At 40.7% G+C, this 25,312-nt stretch overlaps 1 protein-coding gene across 1 annotated transcript in view; it reads right to left on the reverse strand.

Moving 5' to 3' along the window:
- Positions 1-3,591: 3,591 nt before the first annotated feature.
- The window catches only part of TAF3 (TATA-box binding protein associated factor 3), a 122,211-nt gene continuing 100,490 nt past the window's right edge, over positions 3,592-25,312 (reverse strand). The window contains exons 4-7 of the mRNA XM_009900254.2: positions 25,111-25,193; positions 9,238-9,493; positions 5,214-5,320; positions 3,592-4,457 (exon numbers count right to left, since the gene is read on the reverse strand). Coding sequence (XP_009898556.1) covers positions 4,343-4,457; positions 5,214-5,320; positions 9,238-9,493; positions 25,111-25,193 — 561 coding nt within the window. The 3' untranslated portion in view covers positions 3,592-4,342. The remainder of the gene's footprint in view (positions 4,458-5,213; positions 5,321-9,237; positions 9,494-25,110; positions 25,194-25,312) is intronic.

Consider the following 25,312-nt stretch of genomic DNA (forward strand, 5'->3'; position numbering starts at 1 on the left):
ACATCACCTTTGAGGGAAGGCACAGTGCCATCAGCTGCCATAGCTCATGTTTAAAGGCTTCTGCTCACATCAGCCAGGTATGAGCTGTTTGCTGGCCATAAATCTCTCATTACAGCCTCCTCTGCCATACAGCACACACAGATTAATAGTAGCTTTCTACTTTTTAGGTTACAGCTGATCCAAAAGTCCCCAGAAGAAAGGGAGTTTCCTAAGTAGCATGACTGACAAGTCTGCAAAGAGGGAGTTTATTCAGAGCATTATCTAATTCATTCCCCAGCAAAGGAAACTCATCTACTTTTGAGACTTAAAACTTCTAAAGAAAACTGCTATGATCTAAAGAGATTGGCCATAAAACTATTTGTATTGAAAACTTAGCCAGCATGCCTTTAGTGAACTTCATTCATTAACATTCTTCCTGGCAAGGTTTCCATATCTCAGCATTCATTTTATACTTTAATTTGGTTAGTAGGTCTTTGTTTAATCGTCCTATTGAAAGGAGAACAAAGAAGGTTTAGGTGATACAGTGAAGTAATACACTATATTTTATCTCTGGAAAGCCCAGACAAAGTCAGCAGGCTCTGATACCCTCCGATTCAGGGCTTTTTTTTATTCCCTTTCTCTTCCAGGACATTTGGAATCACAAATCAGTTGCAGAGCATAAAGATCCTCACTGTATTTAGCTGCGGACACCTTCAGAAGAGAAACACCTTGTCAAGCAGAGAAATGATGCTTTGAGCATGACATACAGCCCCTAAGGAAGATTATCTCAGGAAAAGTGCATCCTCATTACTCCAGGGATGGATGCTCTGCATTTATATCTCTGCCCTCTACTAAAAACCAGTAGCCAAGATAGTTTTTTTCTAGTTCTGAGCTTTCTGCTTACCACCTCACTATTAACAGTATAGATTTTTCTGGGTGCAAAACTCATTAACAAGTTGTAACTTTGCCTAATAACTAGCATGATTGCAGTGAGCACCCAGCACTGTCAATTTCTCCAGCAACCTGCAGGCACAGGCTGCCCTGCAGGAGGAATTACAGGATGAAACAGATAAAAAACCCCTCCTTGTTTCACAATAAATGAGCTGCTCCCCAGCTCCAGTGTTGGCCACGCAAGTGGGCAGCTCCTGGGCTGGTGTAAATTGACACAGCTCCAACTGACTCCCAACTGACTCCAGATAATCATCTGGTCCCAGAGTAAAGTCAGGATTCAACAAGCTTTTCTCACGGAATAGCTTTTAAGCTTTTTTCTTGAATATTTGCTACCAATACTGGCTGCACTGCTCAGATCCACTGCATGCGGTGCATCAGTGAAGGGGGGAAATAGTATCTGTCTTCTCTTTATACCATGGGTGGATGGCAAGGTGACTTCTCCTCAGGGAAAACTCTTTATTTCTTTACTTTCTAAACTTTTAACCAGTTCCACTCCAACAACCCATGGAAATAGATGTTTTCCATAGGTAGTGCTCACCACTGACTTGGATGGTGCTGCTCTCTGAGGTAGGAAAACCATTCAGAGACATTGATGTCCAACAAGCCAACCAACCTGCAACCCACCCTCCATGCCCTCTTCCCCTGGACAGCAGTGCCCAAACCCCAAACCTTAAACGGATTCAGAGGAATACAAATGCCCAACCATAAAATTGAGCAGTGAATCAAGGGTACAGCCCTAACTCTGTCAGAGTTTATGGAGAAGAAACACAACCCATGAAGCTGGGTTGCAAAAACAAACATCTGGGGAAGCAGCTGGGCTTGCTGAGCATTGGGTGGTACAAGGAAGGTCCATGCTACATGGCTGTTAGTGGGGTAACTATTTTTGGAAGCCAATTATTCTTCTATACCCGATTCCTGATACACAGCAGCATCACTGATTCTGATACACGGCAGCGTAAGTGAAAGGGGAGGCAGGCTCTGCACGGCTACAGACCAAGGCTGGCTTCAAACCGATGACCTGGAGGTGAAGGGCCCCTTCTCCCGTTACTAATCCCGTCAGCCACACAAGCCTCCTGAAAATGATGCTTTGGTTTTACTGCCACAGGGGTCATTTATAAAATCATAAAACCCAGGCTAGGAAACCAACCCGGCAGCAGCCAGGCACAAGCATGCATAGAAATAGCTGAGCAGCCATCGAAATGGCAAAGTTCAGCCCTCCCCATGGCATCTTGAATAATTTAGTTGATTAAATGTGAGAAGTTCTGATTAAGGGAGGGGATGAGGAAATGGATAAACAACTTACCAAAAGCTATTTCTTTATTATTGCAACCAGAAATGACCAAAGACTCTGTATTTTGCATGTCTGCACATTACACGTGGAGGAAAAAACAAGAATCAGATTTGCAACATCCAACAATTTCAAATAAAACAAAACAAAGGAAAAAAAAAAACAAAAAAAGACCAGACCCAAGAACTTTCCCAACTGGCAATTTAGCAGGGACAGAATATAAATGAGGTGGCATTGAACAAAGAAGGTAACAGTGCAGTTTTAATAAACCAATTTCATCCATATCTCCACTGATTTGCAATTTAACAGTTCTATCAGCAAAGCTTCACTTCCCTAACGAGACTGGCGCTTTTAAAAACATGACTAATTAATTCTCATTAATATCAATTTGGATGCATTTGAGAAATAATTCTTAGTATCTGTGCAACAGGTGGAAGGACCATATCCTCCAACACCAGATGTTTCCTACTGTACGGTTTACAATAGAAATATCCCCAAATTAACCATCAAAGTCTAAATTTGTTTCGGAAACAAAAGGTGTCAATTATTTTCCAGATTTATTCTTGTATTTCCTTTAGCTCTGAGCCCCATTGCACTACAATATCTAACACTGACTTGCTTGGGTTTATTTATTCTACAATTTCCCTCCTCATTTTCAACAGGGAATACAACTTGCATGCACTTTATTGGTCTTTCCAAGAGGGATACACAAAGCTGAGTAATGCATCTTCTGGCCTCGATGCCATTCTGCATCTCCTCCATCTAAATGTGAGCCCTATGGATTTGGCAAACTCACCACCACTTCTAAAAAAAAAAAAATAAAAATAAAAAAAAGCTCATTTCCAGCTACAGATTAACACACTGTAGCTGCCATTAAAATTGCAGAGCCCCCCTGGCCTAAGCTCTCAATTCATAAGGCATTTAAGCACATGTATAACAAAGTGTGGGAACAGGCTCCTTGAAGGCAATAGGATTACTCACTTCTTAAGAAGTTACCACGTTTAAGTATCTGAATCGAGGCCTAATTATGGTGCTGGCCAACTTCTCGTGCATGCACCAGTGGGGCAGATCTCACCAATCCCTTAAAGCCATAGGGGACAGGCGTATGTCGTGTGTGGGCTTCTTAGTAGCTGCTAGGTTTGTACTCTCAGGCTAACAAAAATAAAAAGCCTCAAGCCCTAAAGAAAAAAAAAAAACCAACAACAAAAAAACACAACCAGTGGAAAAAAAAAAAAGAAAAAAAGAAAAGGTACTTTATAAATATCAGGTATTTACATGTGTGAAAATTGTTTAATGGGAAGTGTTTTTACACACTAATGAAATGTACAAGCAATGAAAAGGTACATTGACAAAGACTAAAAAAAAAAAACCAAACCAACAACAAAAAAACCAAAGTATAAAATATATTACAGGTCCACCGAAATAAATTCACACGGAAGAAAAAAATCGACACGATAGAAACCTTTTTGTTTTGTTTTGTTTAAAAATAGAAGATATATCACAAAAGCTTGAACGTGTTTATTTTATGTTAGTACTAAAAATCAAGGGAAAAAGCTTCATATATTCTCGTCACAAAAATATTTACCAGCCACTTTTTTATTTCCACGTTATGATTATCTGGCTCAGCAGGAGTAGAGGCTGAACTGCATCCAGACTAGAGAAATCGTTCCAGAAGGTCTCCTCAGTTTACAACTTACTGCAATTTACATTTCACCCTCCTCCTTGCACCTTACTGCAAAGGTTCGAGAGGGATTAATAATAAATTGAGAAAGAATAGGACAGGTGTCTGTATTTACAACATTCATCTTAATTGCTGCCAAGCCAGAGGAGTGGGAGCGGTACCACAAACTATCAAAGTCTTCATACCGCTCTGTGCAAATTTCCCTCAGTAGGTAAAAGACAGCATTCAGCATGTACCAAAATCCACCCCCCTGTGCTCAGATGGTCTGTAGAACGCAACAGCCCCTGACAGAGAGCATTTCCTTGCCCCTGTTTCACTCCAGAGCCAAAACCCCAACAGCCGGTGACGGAGGGTGCGACGTGAGCAGGCTGGATCTCCCCTGCGACCGAGTCAGGGCAGAAAGTGCCACGGCAACTGCACGACTTCAGTCTGCTGCAAAGCCCTCAGTGTGCCCTGTGCTTCCTCTTTTTGTGTTTTTTATCCTTCTTTTTGTTGGCACACTTGGAGCAGAACCACTGTATTTCTTCAGGTGGTGCAGTCGTAATCCCAACGCAAGGCCTGTGAAGGACAGGAAAATATCATTGTCATCTCAGTGGAGTCACTTTTGTTTCTTACCCAATGAAATGAAACTTTTCAGTGGGAGAAAGGATCTGGCCTTCATATTAATACAGCAATTATCTTAATGAATATGGTAATCAAATAGAAATATATAAAAAACTTTGAATTAAAAAAAAAAAATCAGACACTCAGATAAGAACTGTTATTTGAATAGAAAATACCAGTGCACTTTCAGGTATAAAAAGCTAGATTCAAAATGCTTTCAAATGCTTCTTCAGCACATCTACATAACCCACCCCCCCCAATTAAAAACAAAAGACTTTCTGATTTTAAGTAGTTGTTTTCTAAAACAACTAAAAAGTGATTAATTCCCTCCAGCCCTTTTACAAGAGCTGACATTTATATTACAGTTCACACAATGCTTCATAATTTGAACTGTCAGTCTGTGTACACTATGCTCATAATCCTGTAGTTCTCACAAAGTTACCGGCGTCAGCAATATTTCCCAGCAGTTTCAAAAACAACTCTTATCACCAGTGCCCATTAATTAAAAAGCAACTCTCCCTCACAGCTTAAAATCTGCTTTTTCAAATTCCAGAGAAACAGATAAAAGTATCTTCCAGATCATTACATCTGGCAGAGAAAGCTATTCCAATATTCCCAGCATCACGAACCACAAACAAATAAGAAAGGTTTTAATTATAGAGCCCAAATCTTCCAGGGAAGGACAGAATGGGATGGATGAGAGTAACTTACCAGTGATACCAATCATCGCAGTCATCACAACCTATCATTGGACTGCCATCATCTGGCTTGTTACAGCCAGGACAGATCCAGATCTGGTTACCCCACTCGTCTCGGATCTGGTGCAAAGAAAAAAGGGAAGTTAGCTGGTTTTCAGTGCTAAGCAGGAAGCAAACCTGACAGTTAAAGTTTCTTGCTTATCCAACAAAGCTATTTGGTGGTCATGGTGGTTATTTAGGGATTCTCTGATGAGAAGATCTTGGTGTTATGTCTTCATTGACTGCCCTACTCTGTACATGATGACAAAAGCATGCATTTTTCTGTATTGTCCTGTAAACCAGTACAGCCAGTTACACCACCTGACCCAAGTGCAGGCATTCACATATAGAAGCCAGGGCTTAAGGACACAATTCCTTCTCTGTCTGCACTATCACAGCTTTTTAAATCCTACCCTGTTAATAGCGAGAAGGAACAGCAGCAGCCTCCTGTGTATGATAACAGTCTTATATGTATGTAAAATATACAGGGCCGTATGTGTATATGTTGCTGTATTACTTATTAGCCAAAGTCTTCAACTTCAACAAGCTGATAAGATCAGGATATAAAAAAAGTTGTTACTCAGTAACTTTCCATTCCCCTTATGACATTTCTGTCACAGTACCATTTACTAAAGGGTAAAGGGAAACAAGAGAGGCAGTTCATTTAGAGTGCTAGGCAGCTGCTTACTGGATTTATCATATTCAGAGCTTTATGAATTTCTTTTTTCTGTTTATATCATGCTGGACCCATTATTTGTATTTTAAAATCTCAAGTGGTTTCTTCAACAGTTCTTTGGTAAAAACATACAAGCAAAATGTGACCAAATCCACCCAAAGAAGGGCAGCTAACAATGGAGAGTACAAATTGTCCAGCATATTACCCTGGTTTCATCATTCCTTTATGAAAATGTGCACATTATCACAGACCCTCAAAAACATCAACTGGTTTGTTCTCAGCTTTTGGGCATTTCCACATACCTACGACAGTAACTTTTTGCTATCTGTACAGCTTACAAACACGATATTAAAAAAGTAGATGAAAACCCCCAAATGCTCTTAGGTGAAAAAAAACCCCAAAACCAACCAACAAAACAAACACTACATGGTGGTCTGTACATCTCTCACCACTTTCTGAGAAATCAATAGGAATGTACCAGAGCTGCAACCAACACATCACTCTTGACTGACTCCTCTTAAAGCCCTGATTTTTTTTTTCACATTTTTTTGTGTGGCTTAGAACTAGAAAATAGAAAAACCAGGAATATTAAACTGGGAACAACTCCCCCCCCCCCAGCGATATGGAGTAGTCAACATCATACAATGAATGTGATTTTAAAACTGATTGATTTCAATAATCATTACTATCTATGCATCTAATCTTGCATCTGCAGAGTCATTCTAAGTTGGTAGAGAAGCATCTGGTCCACAGGTAAACTGTGTGTGCCTAGTGTGAAAAGGGCTGCTGTAATTCCTGTGGGGTAATGGAGATGCTGTGCCACGGTGCTGCAGAGGAGCGATGCTGCAGGCTATTGCACTGACAGCTACAGCCCTTCACAACTTGTTTGAGCAACCTGGCTGCACTCAGACCATCCTGCAGCACAGCCCTGGCACTTGGCAGGCACCCCAGGCACTCTAACTAGGCTGCTGCCTGCTTTAGGCAGTGCCAGGTGTAGGCAGCACTGCCTCATGTTCTCCCATTAGAAGATAAAGACCCTAACTCTTCCAAACCCTAAGTTTTCAGGGGGTGTCTATCTGCAGAATACCTGTCTTAGGCTTTCAGGGGCTTGGAGAGGGTGGTCTGTATGCACTGAAACCTCTGCTTGCTTGTTAAACAAGAGCTTGGGCTGCTGAATGAGAAAGTTAAAAATATTGCATAACTCCTCTTTCCTTAATGAGCCAAGGGTCGTGGAAGGAGGGACAGCATGTGATTACTGGATGCTATTTTTGTACAGACCTCCGGGAGTTAATGAGCGGAGCACGCTCAGTGATGTGAGATGCTATCCTACAGGGAGAGCCCACACTGTATCTTTTATTCTTAAACTAGAATGTCCTTCTGTCCTCCCCTGCAGATGGGAGTTGACCACCTCTGCCACACTGGCTCCAATCTTATCTCCAGAAGAGCTTTCCCGTGCGACTCGGGGAAAGCCATTTCATCATTCTGTGTCCTGGATTCCCTTCATGCAAGAGGATAATAATTATTCCCTTCCTCCTTAACCGCTCTCTCAGTTTTTTTGATTTATGAATGTCATCAGGAGTCTCCCTCCCTGTTGGATCCTAATGCAGTAAAGTTCTGGTTTCAACTACAATGTTGTAAAGAAAGAAATAACCTGAAGCCTACATGTCCTCTGAATTAGGTGCTAAGAGTCTTACCACTAGAAGTATCTGGGCAAACTCCTGGGTTTTCCTTCTTTAAACTCACAAAATCTCTAAATTATCTGCTTTTAATGCTAACTGAAGAAAATGGGATGCAGTACAGTATTTTGGAGATGTTTTTATCTTAGACTGAATTTCCAAGCTTCTGGACACTGATATGCAGGAATGACCCTGCATTTACACCTGCAATACAGAAGGTGAGGATGTGCATCCTGTACCCCAAAGATATGCACAGCTCGGTGAGGTTGTCTGGTGCTGTAACTAACTCAGGAGTGAAATGCAGCAGCTGTTTAAATAGAGACCGGTAACATGATCCAACAGTTTAGGTCCAGCAGGGAAGAGCATCTTTTCCATTAGAAACAGCAGGGTAGATTTACATGAGGAATCATGATAAAAACAGGAATTAAAAAAAAAAAGGAGGAAAATCATGCAAACGTTGCAATTAAAGCAGGAAACTCTGCAATAAAAGCAAGCTTTAGGTGTTTAAAATGGATTTTTAAACTGCTATCCACTATAGATAAGCAAGGCGTCACCAACCAAACTGGAATTCAGCCAGGACAGGGAAGGAAACAACATTGCTGCCATTGTTAATGGTATCTGCTGCTTGCTCTTCGATGAGAAACCGAAATTAACCAGAAATGGTCAGGACTTCCATTTTACATTGCATCTAAAGCAGAAATTTTCAGTAGCGCAGCAATCCTACCCTCAGGTATGTCCCAGTTTTTCAGATGGGAGACTTTTCTAATAGAAGGAAGACAGGACAAGAGGCAACGGATTTAAAATCAAAGCAGGTAAATTTAGGTTACATAGAGGAAAGAAGTTCTTTGCTGTGAGGGTGGTGAGACACTGGCACAGACTACCCAGAGATGTTGTGGATGCTCCATCCCTGAAAGTGTTCTAGGCCAGTCTGGATGGGCCTTAGAGCAACCTGATCTGGGGGAAGGTGCCCTTGCTTGTGCCAGGGACATTAGAACTAGAGGATCTTTAAGACCCCTTCCAACCCAACCTATTCTATGATTCTAAGTCTTAATGTCACCAGACAAAGGCCAAGTTCAGGGCACATGTCAAACAGACAAATGAACCAAAGACTTAGTGAACTATTTATGCACCTTCTGAGATGCAGTAACATTTGCTATTTCTGTATGCTGAGGAACTCAGAAAAGAGATTAGTGGCCTCTACACATTTCAAATGAGGGCTAAGTCAAATTCTTGATGTTGTATGAGGGTTTTGTACTTTACCTGACTGACAGCAAAATCTATGGAGAGTTTGACATTTGAGGTTTCAATTCAGATGCTTAAGAGAGCATCTACAAAAACATTTCCACCTCCAAAAATAAATGCTCTTGTTCAGTTAGCAGAAAACACCAACTGGGATATAACAGGACTTGATAGATGAAACTTAAACATTTAATTGGGAGCAAAGAAAATAATCCAAGTAGCAATGATCTGATTAAATTATTAACCCCCTCAAAACATGCATGGAAGCAAGGGCTGGATAAAGTCACTTAATAGCAACATCACGAGGGCAGGTACCATTAGTTTGAGATGATGAGCCACACAGGGGCTTGATGATCCAACAGATGAACGTCACTGGCACTGGGACAAAACAGCAGTGTGTGACTTACCACGTAAGTACTGACGGTCTCGGTCACCACGCTCCTCACTGGAGCTTTGGAGCCTCCTGCTGCAGAGACAGCTGGAGAGGGTGGTGGGATCAGGACTGGTGAGACAGTAGCCTGTGGAGGAGGAGGAGCTGGAGCTGGAGGAGGGGTGACATGAACAGGAGCTGGTACTGGTGACGGTACAGGTGGAGGTGTTTTGGGCCGGCTCACAGGAGTAGCAGGTTTGGCCTCTGGAGCTGGCACCACTTTGCTGATGACTCTGTAGGACCAAAAATAAGAATCATCAGAGGTGATGGGAAAGAAAGCAACGATCAGCCATTGACTAGGCACAAAGAAAATACAGTGCAGCTAATTCACCTCACCTTGAGTCAGCAAAGGGGCTGTTTCAACCCCACACAAGGACTGTTGTCATTGCTACACCCATCCACTGGGCAGGATAAAGCAGAGAGCCATTACAAAGTGAACACTGGGACAGCCTGAACTGCTCTATAGCTCGCTGTCATGTAAATATTCTCTGCGGCTTTACTAAACCTTGTTTCATTAAGTTTTATTACATTAACTCAATTTGTGGGTAATATTAGAAAGGAAAGTTAATCAGCTGTGAACAGCACTGATTTTAATCTTCAAGCCGAGAGACGATATCATCCTCTTAAGATCCTGCATTAGGGGGTTCTCCAAATATTTGCTAGTTTGGTATTTCTTTCCCCAAATGTTTATGAAATCAGCAGTGGATCTAGTCAGGACAAATAAATGACTCAGACTATATACTCAGCAGTTAAAACATTGCTACTTACTTGAGTAGCTGAAGTAGACAGGATGTAGCTCTAGTAAATACACAGTATAGAATAATCTTGCCCAGGAAGGGGGATACATAGAGGACCCGACGTTTACTAAGGAATGTTGACACACAGTGTTATTGATGTGCATGCAATTTAACAGACAAGGCAGAAAAAACCCTTACTGTAAGGTTCTGGATTAGAAGCAGAGAGAGAAGGAAAAGGATGTTTTAGAAAACAAAATGAAAACCCCTCAAACAAAACACAGGCTAGGTCTATTTGTTTTACCACATTTTGGTAAATCATTTAACTAACTTATTTATATTTGAAAGGTAACTGTGGGAGTGCAGTTGATTTGTGATGGGGCTGTAGGAAGAAGGTGTTTTAAAGAAAGGTTAGACATTCCAGAGAGGAGGATATCTTAAGAAAAGTGAAAAATGGAAACATAAATAGGAAAACCAGGAAGGAAACCAAATTCCAACAATTCCTGAGAACCACATAAGCCCAGCTCTACCATCAAAGCGAATTTTACACTCAACTTTAGAGTTTACAGCAATTCTATTATGGTATTGAAAAGGCAGTACCACTATGATGGGAGACATTGTCTGCCATAGGTTTGCTATTCCTGCCTAACTTGCCAACTGCAGTGCCACACCTACCTTCTGAGACCTACTATGAGGGACTAGGGGATGAGCAGAGCAGGATCCAGGTGTTAGATGACTTTCCATAAGACATTTCACATCACTTGATTTCCTAGTGATTACTTCAGGTACCTAATCTGGGTGCTCAGGCTTTGTATGTGTGTCAGAAAGGTGCTAGACTGTAAGTCAAAGTACAGGACTCCTGATTTGTGCTGTCTATAACTTGTTGAAGGAAGGAAGTGCCATTATCAGGCTATCCTGGGAGCAAAACACACATCATCACATCCCCCCTTCTTTCTCCTATTACTGGGCTACATCCAAAAACCTCACTAAGAAAGTTTTCTCTTTGGCTCTGGAATGTCTATGATGTGTTGTTTCTGGTTCAACAAAAGTCTTAGCTTGTGGCTCCCTGGGGCTTGTGGCTCTTCCCAGGCTGGCCACCTCAACTCAGGTGCTCCATCTCTGTATTCCTCCTTTCACTTCTCTCACAGAGAGCCCTGGCTCTGACACTGGAACTGACAACAGTTCCATGGTTTGCATAGTCACTCTCATAACTTGAGAGCCATTTCTCAACAAGAAAAATCTTTGCAAGAATAAAATCTTAGCCATAATAAACATGAGGAGAGTAACAAACAGCAAAATATTTGGCACAGTAAAAGTAATTTGGGTGGTTTCAAACATCATTACCCCTTCCCTCTTCTGTCCCCTGCAAGTAAATGAAGTCCTGCTATGAGTTCTTCAGTGAGTCAGCCCTCCCCTACTGCAGACTAGGAAATGTAACAGCAAATAGGATTTTAAACACAACTCTGCACATAGTATAAACAGTTTTGAAGAAGTATTAGCTAGTACAATGTGAATAAGAGTGATCATGCTCAGCTAAGATATGACATTAAAACACAGTTTCTTGGTCTACATAAAGTCAGCTTCTCCTCCTTCAATAGAGTCTTCAAGCCACTCTTGCTAATAACTGAAGAAGCTATGTGGAACATCACATACAAAATCTTCCAAAACTACAAATATTCATTAGCAGGCAACACACACTCATTCATTGGCTGTTTTGCTCCAAGTGTGCAATTAGGACATGTTCAGTATATAGGGCAGGTTGTTTATCTTGATTTTAAAGCTCAGTTATCAAAGCAGGAGATCAGCATTTCAGAGCACGCTTGGGCCTACCACTCCCTTGGGCTAATAAAGTTCAGAGACTTTAGACTCCAGAGTGGAGAAATGTATGGCTTTGTGCTACACCATTAGAGGTGATGGAGTAATCTCAGCGAGGGTGGTTTAGCCTGTCCTCTGTACTGAAGAAGGGGCTGCATACATGGCAATATGGAGGTGGGGAGATATGAAAGAGAACCAGCAGTCCCACGACTAATAATTAATGTTACTTCAGACTTGGAGAGAAACCTCATATCAAAACACTATGTAAATGATGCCAAGATTTATGAGCTATGTTTTATAGACAGCGAGGCACAGAGCACACTGCAAGTAGGCTGTACTCACCATAGAAAAGCTTCCACCCTCCTGGTACCTAGGTCCCTGCTAGGATGCAAACTCTACATTTGAAATTTCACTTCCTTCTCCACCCCAATCCAAAACCACTACAGTTGAGGATGGATTGATATTTTCTGAAGTGATCAAACACAAATGAACATCAACCACCACAAACAGACTCAGAGTCCTGAGACAAGAATGACATTTCTCTGCAGGCTACTTGCCTGGCAACATATCACAGAACACATTCTGCACTGAAAGGTAAGAAAGCCAGTTAAGAGTTGTTTTTGAATCAAAATCATTCCTCTAGAATGAAGTGGTGTGAGGAAACCCCAGGAAGAGATGCGGTATTAAGAGCTTCCATAAATCATAACTAAAGGTTACCACTCCCTTTAAAACAGAATTAATGTATACACTTTGGATTTAATTGTGTCCAACCTAAATTCACTTTGCATTTCTTTTTAAATGCTAGCAGGAATGGTATTTATCACAGAATCTTGGTGCATTTATAATTGAATGCATGTATTGATGCAACTCTTTATAGGTAGAATGAATGAAGTCCCATTTTCATCATTACACCAGGGCAATCACCTTGTTCACAGCTACAGATCCAAACCCAGAGGATGAAAATGAAGTGTCATCTTGCAGGCAAAGTGCAAATTCTACCAAGATTTTAGGTGTCATGGCAGGTCACTTGGTTTATAATTGGCTCTACATGATGTGAGCTACATGCTACATCTGGAGCAAAATGAGGCTCCAAGGTGTTAAATGGCTTCATATCTTTGGAACTAATTCATTTGATTTCATTCTGATGCTCGTGGCTGAAAGCCCCATTGACTGCTTCATATAAACACAGGGAAAAGACATGTGCATTGAGAGGAAATGGCTTTTCAAAAATAGGATATGAGCTACAGGGCTGAATGATTGCTACAGCTGATGAGCTCCAAAAAAATGCTGTATTGGTACTTTGAAAGGACTAGTAAAAAAATCACAGCAATCTGTTTCGCAGAGGCAGAGCTCCCATGAAGTAGTTTCTCTGCCCAAAGGAAAAACATTTGAAAAGTTCTACATCTTGTCTGAACCCATGACCCATTTTTAAAGCAAGGAACAGGAGCTAAAAGGCTCTTTGTAGGTAGGAAAATGACACCTTCAACTTCATTGACATATTTAAAACTAGTGCAACTCACGCGGATTATTAGAGTGATATTTTTCATCTATTAGTATTGATATTCTGTACTTATATAGGCTACTCAATGATAGAAAATTAAGTGGTGTAACTGTTTTATTACAGAAAAATCTCACACCTGGAACTGAGAATCACGCATCAAAGAACTCCCATCCAAAACAGTATAGTCTAAGATCTATGGGTATGAGCATCAAAAGCACCTAGGGGAATTAGGAAGATTTCCACACGGTTTAGATTCTTCACAGATTAGAGGTGATTCTGAACATTTTATTCCATCCCTGGAGGAGAATCAGTGAAGTTTAAGCTCCATAATGTAGGTTAATTCCCATATTGCTTTTAGAAAGGGAAATTTAGTTTTTATCTTTTATGCCCTGATGAATATTTTATTCTGTGCAAACAAGTCACATTGGGAACACAAGCTCCACAAATACCTGCTAAAACCAATTTGTGTGTTTACAGAGTACCAAAATGTATCAAACCTCCAGTGGAGCTCCCAGTAGTTTTGCAAGACTTCAGAACTTAAACTTGAAATTAAAATATAGAAATATTTTCACAGGATAAATTGTCTGCAAGGTAGTAAGTCTTCTCTATCAAGGGAAATTATCTTTGAACACCTATTGCAAGAGATTATCCATTTTTGTGGACAATACAAATGGCACAATCACCATGGAAGTCTGTTGATTTTCAATGGTGCACAAAAAATCGTAGAACCACAGAATTGTTTTGGTCGGAAAAGACCTCCAAGATGATTGAGTCCAAGCATCAGCATAAGACCACCATGGCCATTAGACCATGTTCCGAACTGCCATGTTCACATGTTTCTTGAACACCTGCAGGGATGGTGGCTCCACCGCTTCCCTGTGCAGTCTGTTCCAATGCCTGACCAATCTTTCAGAAAAGAAAAGTTTCCTAGTATCAAATCTAAACCTCCCCTGGCACAACTTCAGGCCATTTCCTCTAGCTCTAGAATTTTGTGATCAACTACTGATTCATTACCCACTCAATGAACCTACTATACTGATACCTACCCTACTGATACACCTAAGATCAGCTCTATACTTACGGCTGAAGTTTCTATTGATACACTTCAAATGCAAAGCTTTAACTGCAGTTTTTCATTTACTGAATTAAATACTATTTCCCCCTTCTACTCAAGGGTATCCAGCTCTTTCCAGACAATCATCAGATCCTTATTTGTACTGACTTCAACCTTACTGCCAAGAAAAGACATCCATGTTCTACTTCCTTGTGTGACAAAATTTTATATAAAATTATTAAATCAAACCAATCCTGAAATAGATCCTTCAGTATGTTCACTAATAAGCTCCTCCCTGGTTATATCAGCTCTCACACAACTCTCAGTTGCTATCTTCCTCTGAGCTAGATCCGTAATGCTGAGCATCTCCTCTGCTATCCTCACCTTTGTCAGCTTCTCTATGACTGTCCTGTGTGATTGTATTAAATGTAAAAACTACTTTAACTGAGTCTTGCAAATTCAGGACCCAATTCTTCTAGAACTTGGAAGGAAGATTATTCCATCCTTGACTTCAGAGTGTAGAGGCCCCTGTATTTTGCATCCCAATTCATTACGGTGATTTCCACTGCCATCAACCTGCTGCTGTTATCTATCTTGTTCTCAGGAAAGGAGAGAATGAACATAGGACTAGAAGGAAGGTATTTTTTGTTCTTGGCTCATACCTACATTATGTTTCAGCTTCTCCTTGTCTTAATTTCCATGGTCCTCCTTTTTCACTTCTTTTTCTATTTGCTCAGTATCCTTCACAACATTTAATACAGTTCGACTTCTGCCGAGCCTGACTTTACCTCCACAGTCTTTTCCCTTGAAGATGCAACTTTTTGGCTAACAGCCCTTTTCTGATCGAGATGATGCCTATTCTCAAGGTCCTTCTGGAAGGACTTATTCATACAAGGCACTCTGTAGTCATTTTGCTACAAATGCCCCTTTCCCACAGGCAGAAATCATCATTTTTGAATCCACCACTTTTGGTCTTCAGTCCAGCTGCCATTTCTAGATAACTCCTTTGGTTTACAGACATTTGCACTCTTGAATTTGAATTAGAGGTTTTCTACTGTTTATTTCTTCATTATTTGAAATGAAACAGAGTTCTGCCCTTGGCATTCTCCCTCTGTATCTGCTACACTAGGGGATTTCTCCCAACAGCCACACACACCTTTCTGCTGACGATTCCTGAATCTCCCTCTCATTCTTTCTCACCATTCTGACTTACATCTCTGCATGGTTCATCACCAGTCTGACAAAACAGGACTGAGCTGGAAGGGTGGCGTTGTGGTATCCTTCATCTTCTTTTCTCTTTTATCATCAATAACAAGCTATTCAGAGCTTCAATGTAAAAACCATCTGGCATTATCCCCTTTCTGCTGAGCTCTAAACAGCAAACCCAAAAGCTGGTAAAACATGTTTATGCCAATGAACTCTTTGCAAAGTTTCTCTTACATGTTCCTTGTTTTGGGAAACATTATGGGATGCATGATCTAGAACCTTGTCTATAAACCAGTCCTACATCTATCCTCCTTTATGGGAACTAGTGTAGAGCATGAATTTTGTTAACTGCCAGAAAATTATGCCAGCATGGCTTTGGAAACCTCAACAGCTGTATTTTCCAGCTTGTTACTGAGACATGCTTTTGAAAGAACCAAGTGAGCTTGTCAGTCCTGAACTTGGAGGCTCTGTATAGATAATAATCACTTGCTCACAGGACAACTTTACTTTAGGACCATCTTATTCTTTTGTGCCTATGGACGGCTACTTCTTTACAGCCCTCTTGTCTACATCCAGCTCCTTGGGTCTACAGATTTAGACTGGATGTTAGGAAAAAGTTTTTTTACCATGAGGGTGGTGGAACACTGGAACAGGTTGCCCACAGAGGTAGTTGAGGCCCTATCCCTGGAGATATTCAAGGTCAGACTCAACAAAGCTCTGAATAACTTGATCTAGTGAAGGATGTCCCTGCTGACTGCAGGGGGATTGCACTAGATGACCTTTGGAGGTCCCTTCTAAAACAAACTCTTCTATGATTCTATATAGTCTCCTCACTTTTGTTTAGAAGCTTCAATAAAAGACTGAGTGAGAAAGAAGCACCTCTGTCAAAGACCAGAACAAATCAGCACCTTTCTCTTGCAGTCATCTTCTGCGGAGACAAAGTCTATTTTTCAACCAAATATCCATCTGCCTTTCCAATCCTTCACACATATTTGATCAGTTTCTGTTGTGCTTCATAAGGGCAGCTGCTCATGATCATTTACACAAGCAATTCTCTTACATGTCTACCTGCCTGAAGTATTTAATTTTTTTTTTTAACTGTGGTATACAGTATATGACTTTTTATTTTGTTTTTATTTTGGATTTTTTTTTTACTCTTGAGCAATAAGCAGCAAAATCAAAGAATCTTGCAGCAAGCTGTTTTGTTTTCTAATGACTCAAGCCTTTTTATGGATTCACTTTTGGAGTCATCACCCAATGTGCCCAGCAGCAAAATGAAAATAGTTTGCCACAGCCTACCACCTACCATAAACAGGATGAATAATTAATCAGAGTGGATTCAGTAATTACAAAAAAAAAAAAAAAAAAAAAAGGAAGAAGGAAAAAAGCTAAGGACCATACAGGGAAATACAACTCATGCTCAAGGAACTAAAAATTCTTCTAAATTACCTCTAGAAATATAAACAAAAATTATCATTTACTTGTTTTGGTAAAAGGGATATGGTATTCTTCACTTTTTTTCTCCATGCAAAACCCACTATCCTGCAGCAAGGGAGAGGCTCGGGAACCTCCACTGAAGTGAACAAGACTCTTGGATGGATGCAAGACCACACATGGGGATTTTACTGCAGGATCACGGCCAATATGTTCCATTTAGAAGGAACAATCGGGAAAGGGATATGAATCATACCTGAGACAATATCTTCGTTAAAATACATTCAACATTTAAAAAGACATTGAAAATCAGTCCTCCAGCTCTTTAATTAAAAAAGCCCTACAGAACAGAAAAATGCAGGTAGGTATACACACACACACACACACACACAAAGATTTATGAAAGCTGTAAAGATCACTGGAATTCCTTAAGCACACCTCTGCAGCCTTGGAGAGGAGCAAGATCATTTTTCATTACTCTGCCTGCTCACTTAGGTGGTCCTATTGATCATATAAAAAATGATTTCACCATTACATGCTCTTTTCCACCTTACAGCAAAAGCTGGATTGACACCTAGAGCATTCATTCTGTTCATGCACAGTTAGCGCTGTCTTGCTCTGCTAAATGCTACACTGGAAAATAATTGGGATACCCATTAGTCCTGCAATAAACACAGACTTTCACTGCCTGGACTCTATTGTTTAATTCTCCCAAGCAGTGGTTTGCCCATCTACATTTTTCTCCCTGAAGTATCACTTTTTCTCTCCTCTTCAATTCCACCAGAAGTTCTCCTCCAGAGCTTTCTGTTGAATAAGCAACGTCTCACAGGGTAACCCACACCGCCCACAGCTGTGTCCCACAATAGCCCCATGCTACTTGCATTACGTCTTTTGGAGGATTTGGTCACGGTGCCTTAACTGCTCCAAACACTGCTCTTATTCATAAAAACAGAAGGAGTGGCTTCCAGAAGGATTCCTTTACCTGTTTCCCCACCACAAAACAGTGAAATAAATGGAATGGGTCAGGAGCTACTTGGCTGGTAATGCAAACCTATGGCTTGACAAGTCAATAAAAAGCCAATCCTTTCCTCCCCAGCCACATGGAGGAAGCCAAGGCTAGAGGCAAACCATTAAGGGCAATGAAGCTCATGAAGAGCCTGGAGCACATGACCTACAAGGAGCATCTCAGGGAGCTGAGGTTGTTCAGTCTGGAGAAGAGGAGGCCAAGGGGGAGCCCTTATTGCTCTTTATAGCTACTTGAAGGGAGGTTGGACCAAGGAGGGAGCCAGCCTCTGCTTGATGACAAACAACAGGACTAGAGAATATTGTTTCAGGCAGTGCCAGGGAAAGTTTAGGAAATATTTCTTCACAGAAAAGGTTATCGAACATTGGAATGATCTGCTTAGGGCAGTGGTGGAGTCACTGTCCCTGGAGGTGTTTAAGTGGTATGTGGACCTGGTGCTTAGGGACATGGTTTAGTGTTGACCCCTCAGTTTTGGATTGAGGATTGGGCTGGATGATCTTTGAGGTCTCGTCCAACCAGCTATATTCTGTGATTCTATGATCTGGATATGCCTACACAGGAGGTTAATGAACCTTATTATTCAGCTACTGTGGGCAAACACTGCATAATCTAAATTATCAAAGTCTGAGTAGCTCTCCACTAAATAGCACCCAAAGTTCAAAAGCTTCTTCATACTGTCTGATTTACCCATACAAGAACAATTCTATTAAATATTAAAGCTATCATAGTCATAGAATGTTTTGGGTTGGAAGAGACCTTCAAAGGTCATTTAGTCCATCTCTCCTGCAGTCAGCAGGGACATCTTCAATTAGAATAGATTTCTCAGAGTCCAGTCCAACCTGGATGCCATTTAGGTATATGGTTTTTGAAGAACATTACCCTATAATAAACTTGGCAGTATTCCACATGCAGCAGCTTAGATAAAGGTGGTACAGAACTTCAAAAATATGAATCACAGAATCACAGAATATTAGGGGTTGAAAGGAACCTCTAGAGACCATTTAGTCCACATCCCCTGACAAAGAAGGCACAGGGCAAGCCACACAGGAATGCATTCAGGTGGGTTTTGAGTGTCTGCAGAGAAGACAACTCCACAACCTCTGTGGGCAGCCTGTTCCAGTGCTCCATCACCCTTATAGTAAAGAAGTTTCTTTTCGTATTGAGGTGGAATTTCCTGTGTTCCAGCTTATACCTATTATTCCTTATCCTATTAATGGGCACCTCCAAAAAGAGACTGTCACCTTCGTCTTGACACCCACCCTTCAGATATTTATAGACATTGGTAAGTTTTTGTCTCAGCCTTCTTAAGACTCAACAGCCCCAGTTCTCTCAAGTCTTTCTTCATAAGACAGATATTTGAGTAGTCCCTTAATCATCCGTGTAGATCTCTGTTGGACTTTCTTCAACTGGGGAGCTCAAAACTGGACACAGTATTCCAGGTGTGGTCTCACAAGGACAGGGAACCTCCCCAGACCTGCTGGACACACTTTTCTTGATGCACCCCAGGATATCATTGTCCCTCATGGCCACAAGGGCACATTGCTGTCCAGTGGATAACTTGCTGTCCATTAGGACTTCCATGCAGCTGCTTTCCAGCAGGACGACCCCTAGTCTCTACTGGTGCCTAGTGTTACTCCTCCCCAGATGCAGGACTCTACACCTGTCCTTCATGAGGATTGCCTTTGCCCAGCTCTCCAGCCTGTCCAGATCTCATTGGATGGCAACACAGCCTTCTGGTGTACTAGCCACCCCTCCCAGGTGAGTAACAAACTGCTTTACTGAAATTGTTGCCCAACTGTGGTTGCACTGAAAATGATGAATTCTTATGCAGGCAGCAGTGACGAGCTAAACCATGTAAATTTATGGAAAATAAACTCCTCATAGAGTCCAGCTGTGGTGGGGTTGTAGCTTCAAAAAGGAGCTGCATTTCTTACATACTATGAATGCTTTATTGTGATAGAAGTTCTTAGATGGAGGATGACAGTCAGTGTAATCATAGAATCATAGAATTGTTTAGGTTGAAAAAGACCTTTAAGGTCATAGAGTCCTCAGAATTAAACCAGAAAGTCACAGGACAAATTCCCCTGTGCTTTTAGTCTGAAAAGTATGCTTCTGGGTAACAAATATTACACAGAGAGGTCACATCTACTGGTCACAAATTAATTTTGTCTACATTACCACTTGGTTTTGGGATACCCGACAAAGGATGTCAGTTAGCTATGCTGGTGGCTTGTGTCATCACAGAACATTAGGGGTTGGAAGCCACCTTAAAGGGTCATCTAGTCCAACCCTCCTCCCAGAGCAGGATCACCTAGCATAGGTCACACAGGAACACGTCAATACAGGTTTTGAAAGTCTCCAAAGAAGGAGACCACACAACCTATCTGGGCAGCCCACTCCAGTGTTTTGTCACCCCCACAGTGCAAAAGTTTTTCCTTATGTTCACATGGAACCTCCTCTGCACCAGCTTGCATCCACTGCCCCTTGTCCTATCACTGGACATCACTGAGAAGAGCCTGGCTCCATCTTCCTCACTCTTCACATATTTATAAACCTGAATGGGGTCACCCTGCAGTCTCTTCGAAGCTAAAGAGATCCAGCTCCCTCAGCCTTTCTTCATAAGGGACATATTCCACTCCCTTCATCATCTCTGTAGCTCTGCGGATAACATGCAATTAAGTGAGCTTCCAAACGAATATAAGTTGGGTTTTGGACTGGTAACAACCTACCAAATGATAGCAATCTCAGTCAAATGTCTGGGTAACAAATATTTTTCTATCCCTTGATAGTTTGGGATTTTAACTTACAATTCACAGGGCCTCTGATATACATTGACTACAAACACACAGACATACATATCTGAGCGTGAGTGCAATTTGGTTTTGGATAAAGTCACCTATCTGCTCACTTTAAAAATATGTAAGACAAAGGGCAACATCATTAGAGTGGCAGCTCTACAAGTTAAACACTCTTAAAATACTTTTCTTTCCCTTTCTCATGTCTGGTTTTCCAGGATCCCTGTTGACGGCAGAGCTATGATATGACGCAGTAGGAGTCCGGAGCAAATTTGGAGACCTGATTTCACAAAAGCTATATATCCTGCTTCTAAGTCACAGAAGCACTGAAACAACAAACAGCGACTGGTTCTTTGCCTTGTGGTCTGGCACTAGAGTTAGAAGCCATGTGTTTTTCTCTTAAAAGAGATACTTAAATGTATGATACATTTCTCTGAAATATCAAAAATTACAGCACCTACCTTTGCTGAAGTTTATGCCAACTGTGGTGGTAGCTGAAATGTCAACACCCCATCCAAAAATTTGCTTTTTAAAAATGTATGTGTATGAAAAACAATTGTGCTTAAGAAAATTAACTAGACAAAAAGAAACCATGATGCAGATCAATAGAAGTATTAAACCCTACTTATCATTTGCAGTTGATTTTAAATGCGGAAGTGTATACTAGCTGTGGGGTTTGTTTTGTTTTGTTTTTTTACAAGAAGATAGCATCTCTAGTTCCTTCCTATACTAACTTAGTTAGCAATCTACCTTGATAACCCTGGAGTGGAAAAAGAACCCAGAGAAAAATCCTCCCAACATATCATTCGAATCATATCTAAAAAGGTGGTCATAAATATTTTAGAACCCAAGCAAACCAATAAGAGCTAGGCCCATTAAGGATAAGATCTTTTACAACAAATTAAATAAAACAATTTATTGAAGCCTGGACTTGAGATAAACTAGATTTACTAGCTGACCTTTTATTCATTTAAAGAACAAAATTAGCTCTAATTGCATTAGAATGGAATCCAGTAAATTTCTTCTAATGTGGCATCCATGCAAGTATTGCTGCAATTGTTTACAACTAAGATGGAAATGCTTTGATTAGAATCTACTTTCTTCTTGTTTTACTGTGTAGTTAAAAGACTTGCAAAAAAACAACCCCAAAACTGAAGTAAAACAGTTTTGCCAACATTGATTTATCCATCCTTCAGTAACAGTACATTTCCATGTCCATTAACCTAAAATTATTAATAGCTGTCTCTTAGGTAAGTTTGTGGAGAATTGTGTTTTGTGAGACTCCATGCTTCAGCAGGGGAAGAATGGGAGGAATCCCTCCCTGAAGAACAAGATGCAGCAGAAACAACATGTGATGAACTGACCACAACCCCCATTCCCTTTCCCCTTGTGCTGCTCAATGGGCAGGAGGTAGAGAATTTGGGAGCTGAGAATGGGAAGAAGAGAAGAGCAAAGGGAAGATGTTCTAACATTGAATGTTACTTCTCATTATGCTACTCTGATTTGATTTGCAATAAATTAAAACTAATTTCTCCAAGATGAGTCTGTTTTACCCATGACAGTAATTGCTGAGTGATCTCTCCCTGTCCTTATCTTGACTCATGAGCCTTTCATTTTATTTTCTCTCCCCTGTCCAGCTGAGAAGGGGAGTGACAGAGCAGCTTTGGTGGACACCTGGCATATAGCCAGGCTCAACCCACCACAACTGGTGACGCATGACATTCTCAAACAATCCCATGTGAATAAACTCCAGAGACATGGTAATTGAGATGTATTATGTCTATATGATAATTAGCAGATATCCAGAACTTCATTACCAACAAAATGAAATACAAATGTAACTTTCTCTTACCATAACACATCACAAAATCTTTTCTTTCTACTTATTATGAGCTACTTAAAAGGTTTATGCCATTACTACAGTCTTTTCAACTAATAACTTTAAATAAAGGCTCCAGAGGTCCAGGTCATGCACACAAGTATGCAATGCTTTGCCTCAGAGCCACACCAGTCCTTTTCATAATGATCACAGCACGTGAAAATGAAAATATGCTCTGAGTTCAGGCTGAATATTAATTGTTGAGGATGAATGCCAAAGTATTATTAGAGTAGGACAGCTCCAGTGCAATTCCTGCTGCATTAGACTCTGGATTGACACACAACACAGAACAGCTCCCAGAGTCATGTGGTACAAATTTCCTCCTGGCCTATCCAAGGCAAAATTCTTCCTGGATTTTGCCTTGGAAAGCTATGAGAAATCCTAAAATTTATTACAAAGCTCCCTAAACTCTTGTTTGCCATCATCCAGAAGGTGCAACTGGGTGATGCAGCCATTACACTGGGGCAACTTTGGGATGCAGATAGGGTGGGCAATGAGGAGATGTTTAAGGTAGAAGAGAGAAACCAGCAAGCAAATAGAGACGGAATGTTAATGATTCAAATCTTGTTTGGTTATGCATCCTAAAGCAATCTCAAGGATTAATGTCACTTGGAGGAGATGAAGTTCACTTCCTAGGCTCAGTACAGATGCTGCAGAGAGGCACAGCACAACTACTTTTTAGTGTTTCCTAACAGCTGCCTCCAGAACTCTCCCACCCTTGAAGATCTCAATCTTGGTGTGTAATTCTCCTATAATTTGTCTAGAAACTTTGAACTAAGTCAGCTTTGAGTATCTCCCATCCTGGTGTTAGTGTTTAAACTCAAGGTTCTGCCCTCAGATTCTCAGTTGGAGGTCAGGGTGCTACTAAAGATGCAGAAAGGAAACTGAGATAGAACTGCATTTCCCAAAAGCCTACAAACCAAGATGACAGTATCTCTGACCCTCTATAAGCTGGCAGTGATGTATCCATATGATTTGCAACAAGCAGTAGGACTCTGAAGTCCTTTCTCAAAATCTATGTTGGTATGAGAATGACTGGAGCAAGATAAGAGTGAAAGCAAGGCCAACTCTTTGGCGACAAAATATGGCTTCAGAACTTTAATTTAGAATTTCTGCCTTGAAAATATGACTTATTTTTTCTCCATATAAATACTTGTACTCTCCTTAAAAAAGAGGAAGTTAAAAGTATCCTTAGCTCCTCAAGGAGAAAAATAGATTTGTGGGCTTTAAAAAGAGACAATCTGTCCACTTGTGCCCATTTAAATCTGCACAGCAAGACAGAAATCTGTTCTGAGAAAGGTGGAGCACAGAAATTTTAGATCACCCTCAAATATTGTGAAAGGAAGAAAATAGAAATGGCTGAAGAGTGAGAAAGAGTCCTAATAATTCAGCAACTTCGAACCAGTAAATGTGACAGATACATACTGAGAAGGAATAGGACAGCACAGAAAAAGAGAATAATCATCAAAATGTCATTTAACTGAGAAAGAAGAAAACTTGGTAACTAGGAGGTTTAGTTCACAATGGGTACAGAAGAGAAACAACAACATTGTTCTGTAGTTGTATTGCAATATTTAACATGATGAACAGAAAGAGAAAAAATCTGTCCTGGTGCTCACGTTTACCACCAGACCTGGAAGTGTGTTCTGTGTCATCAATAACATGATTAAAACCTGATTAAAAGAAATCCTTCACATACAACACGGGACCAGCCTAAAAAGCCCAGTGATGCATGGTTTCCCCAGCCTCTCCAGCCACCTGCTCATGCTGTGTGATCTCAGGATAGCGATCATCCTATTTATGTTCACACAGTACGAAGTAACTATTATTTGTACAGCAGCACCCAATAATTAGAGAGCTAATGAACCAACACTTAAAATGCGTTAGGTACACTCATGAATAATCATCAACAGTTATAATAAAACAGATGTGTATAAAGGAATTTCAACTGTTATGCTTTAAAACACAAAACAACTGTCAGCTAGAGGGTGTTATGAAACTTAGCTGTAGGTTACACTAGGGAAAACCATCCATTATGGAAACCTCACTAAATGTCACTGGAGGCATCACCTGAGTCTAGACGGAGTCTTGTACTCCACACCTTTGAAAGGCATGGAATGAGAAACACAGTGGAATGGATAGAAGATGATAGGTCCCGCTTGGAAAGTAGAAGAAAAAGGACAAATGTCCAAAACATTTTTGTTACTAAATGTTCTGCTTGATTTTTCATTACAGTGGTCAGAAGGTGTCATAGCTGCACAGATGCCATTTGTCACTGATCTTTAAGCATCTCCCACCAAAAAAAAAAAAAAAAAAAAAAAAAAAAAAAAAAAAAAAGAGCAATCACAAGCCACAGAGGATGAACTGTGGTCAGCATACACCTTGCAGACGGATTTATTGGTACTTACATTTTGTCTTGGCCTGCACCCACTCTTAGTGTCAGCCGAGGAATAACCGGTGATGGAGCTGGAACAACTGGTTCTACCTTTATCTGTACAAGGGAACACAATCATCAGTCAAACAGTCTCCCAAAATATATTAATTACATGAAAGCATTAATGGAGTTAACCAAACAAAGTATATTGGCTTCATGACATAGACCTATGACAG

This window comes from Dryobates pubescens, chromosome Z (assembly GCF_014839835.1).
Source record: "Dryobates pubescens isolate bDryPub1 chromosome Z, bDryPub1.pri, whole genome shotgun sequence".
In the NCBI taxonomy this organism is placed as follows: domain Eukaryota; kingdom Metazoa; phylum Chordata; class Aves; order Piciformes; family Picidae; genus Dryobates; species Dryobates pubescens.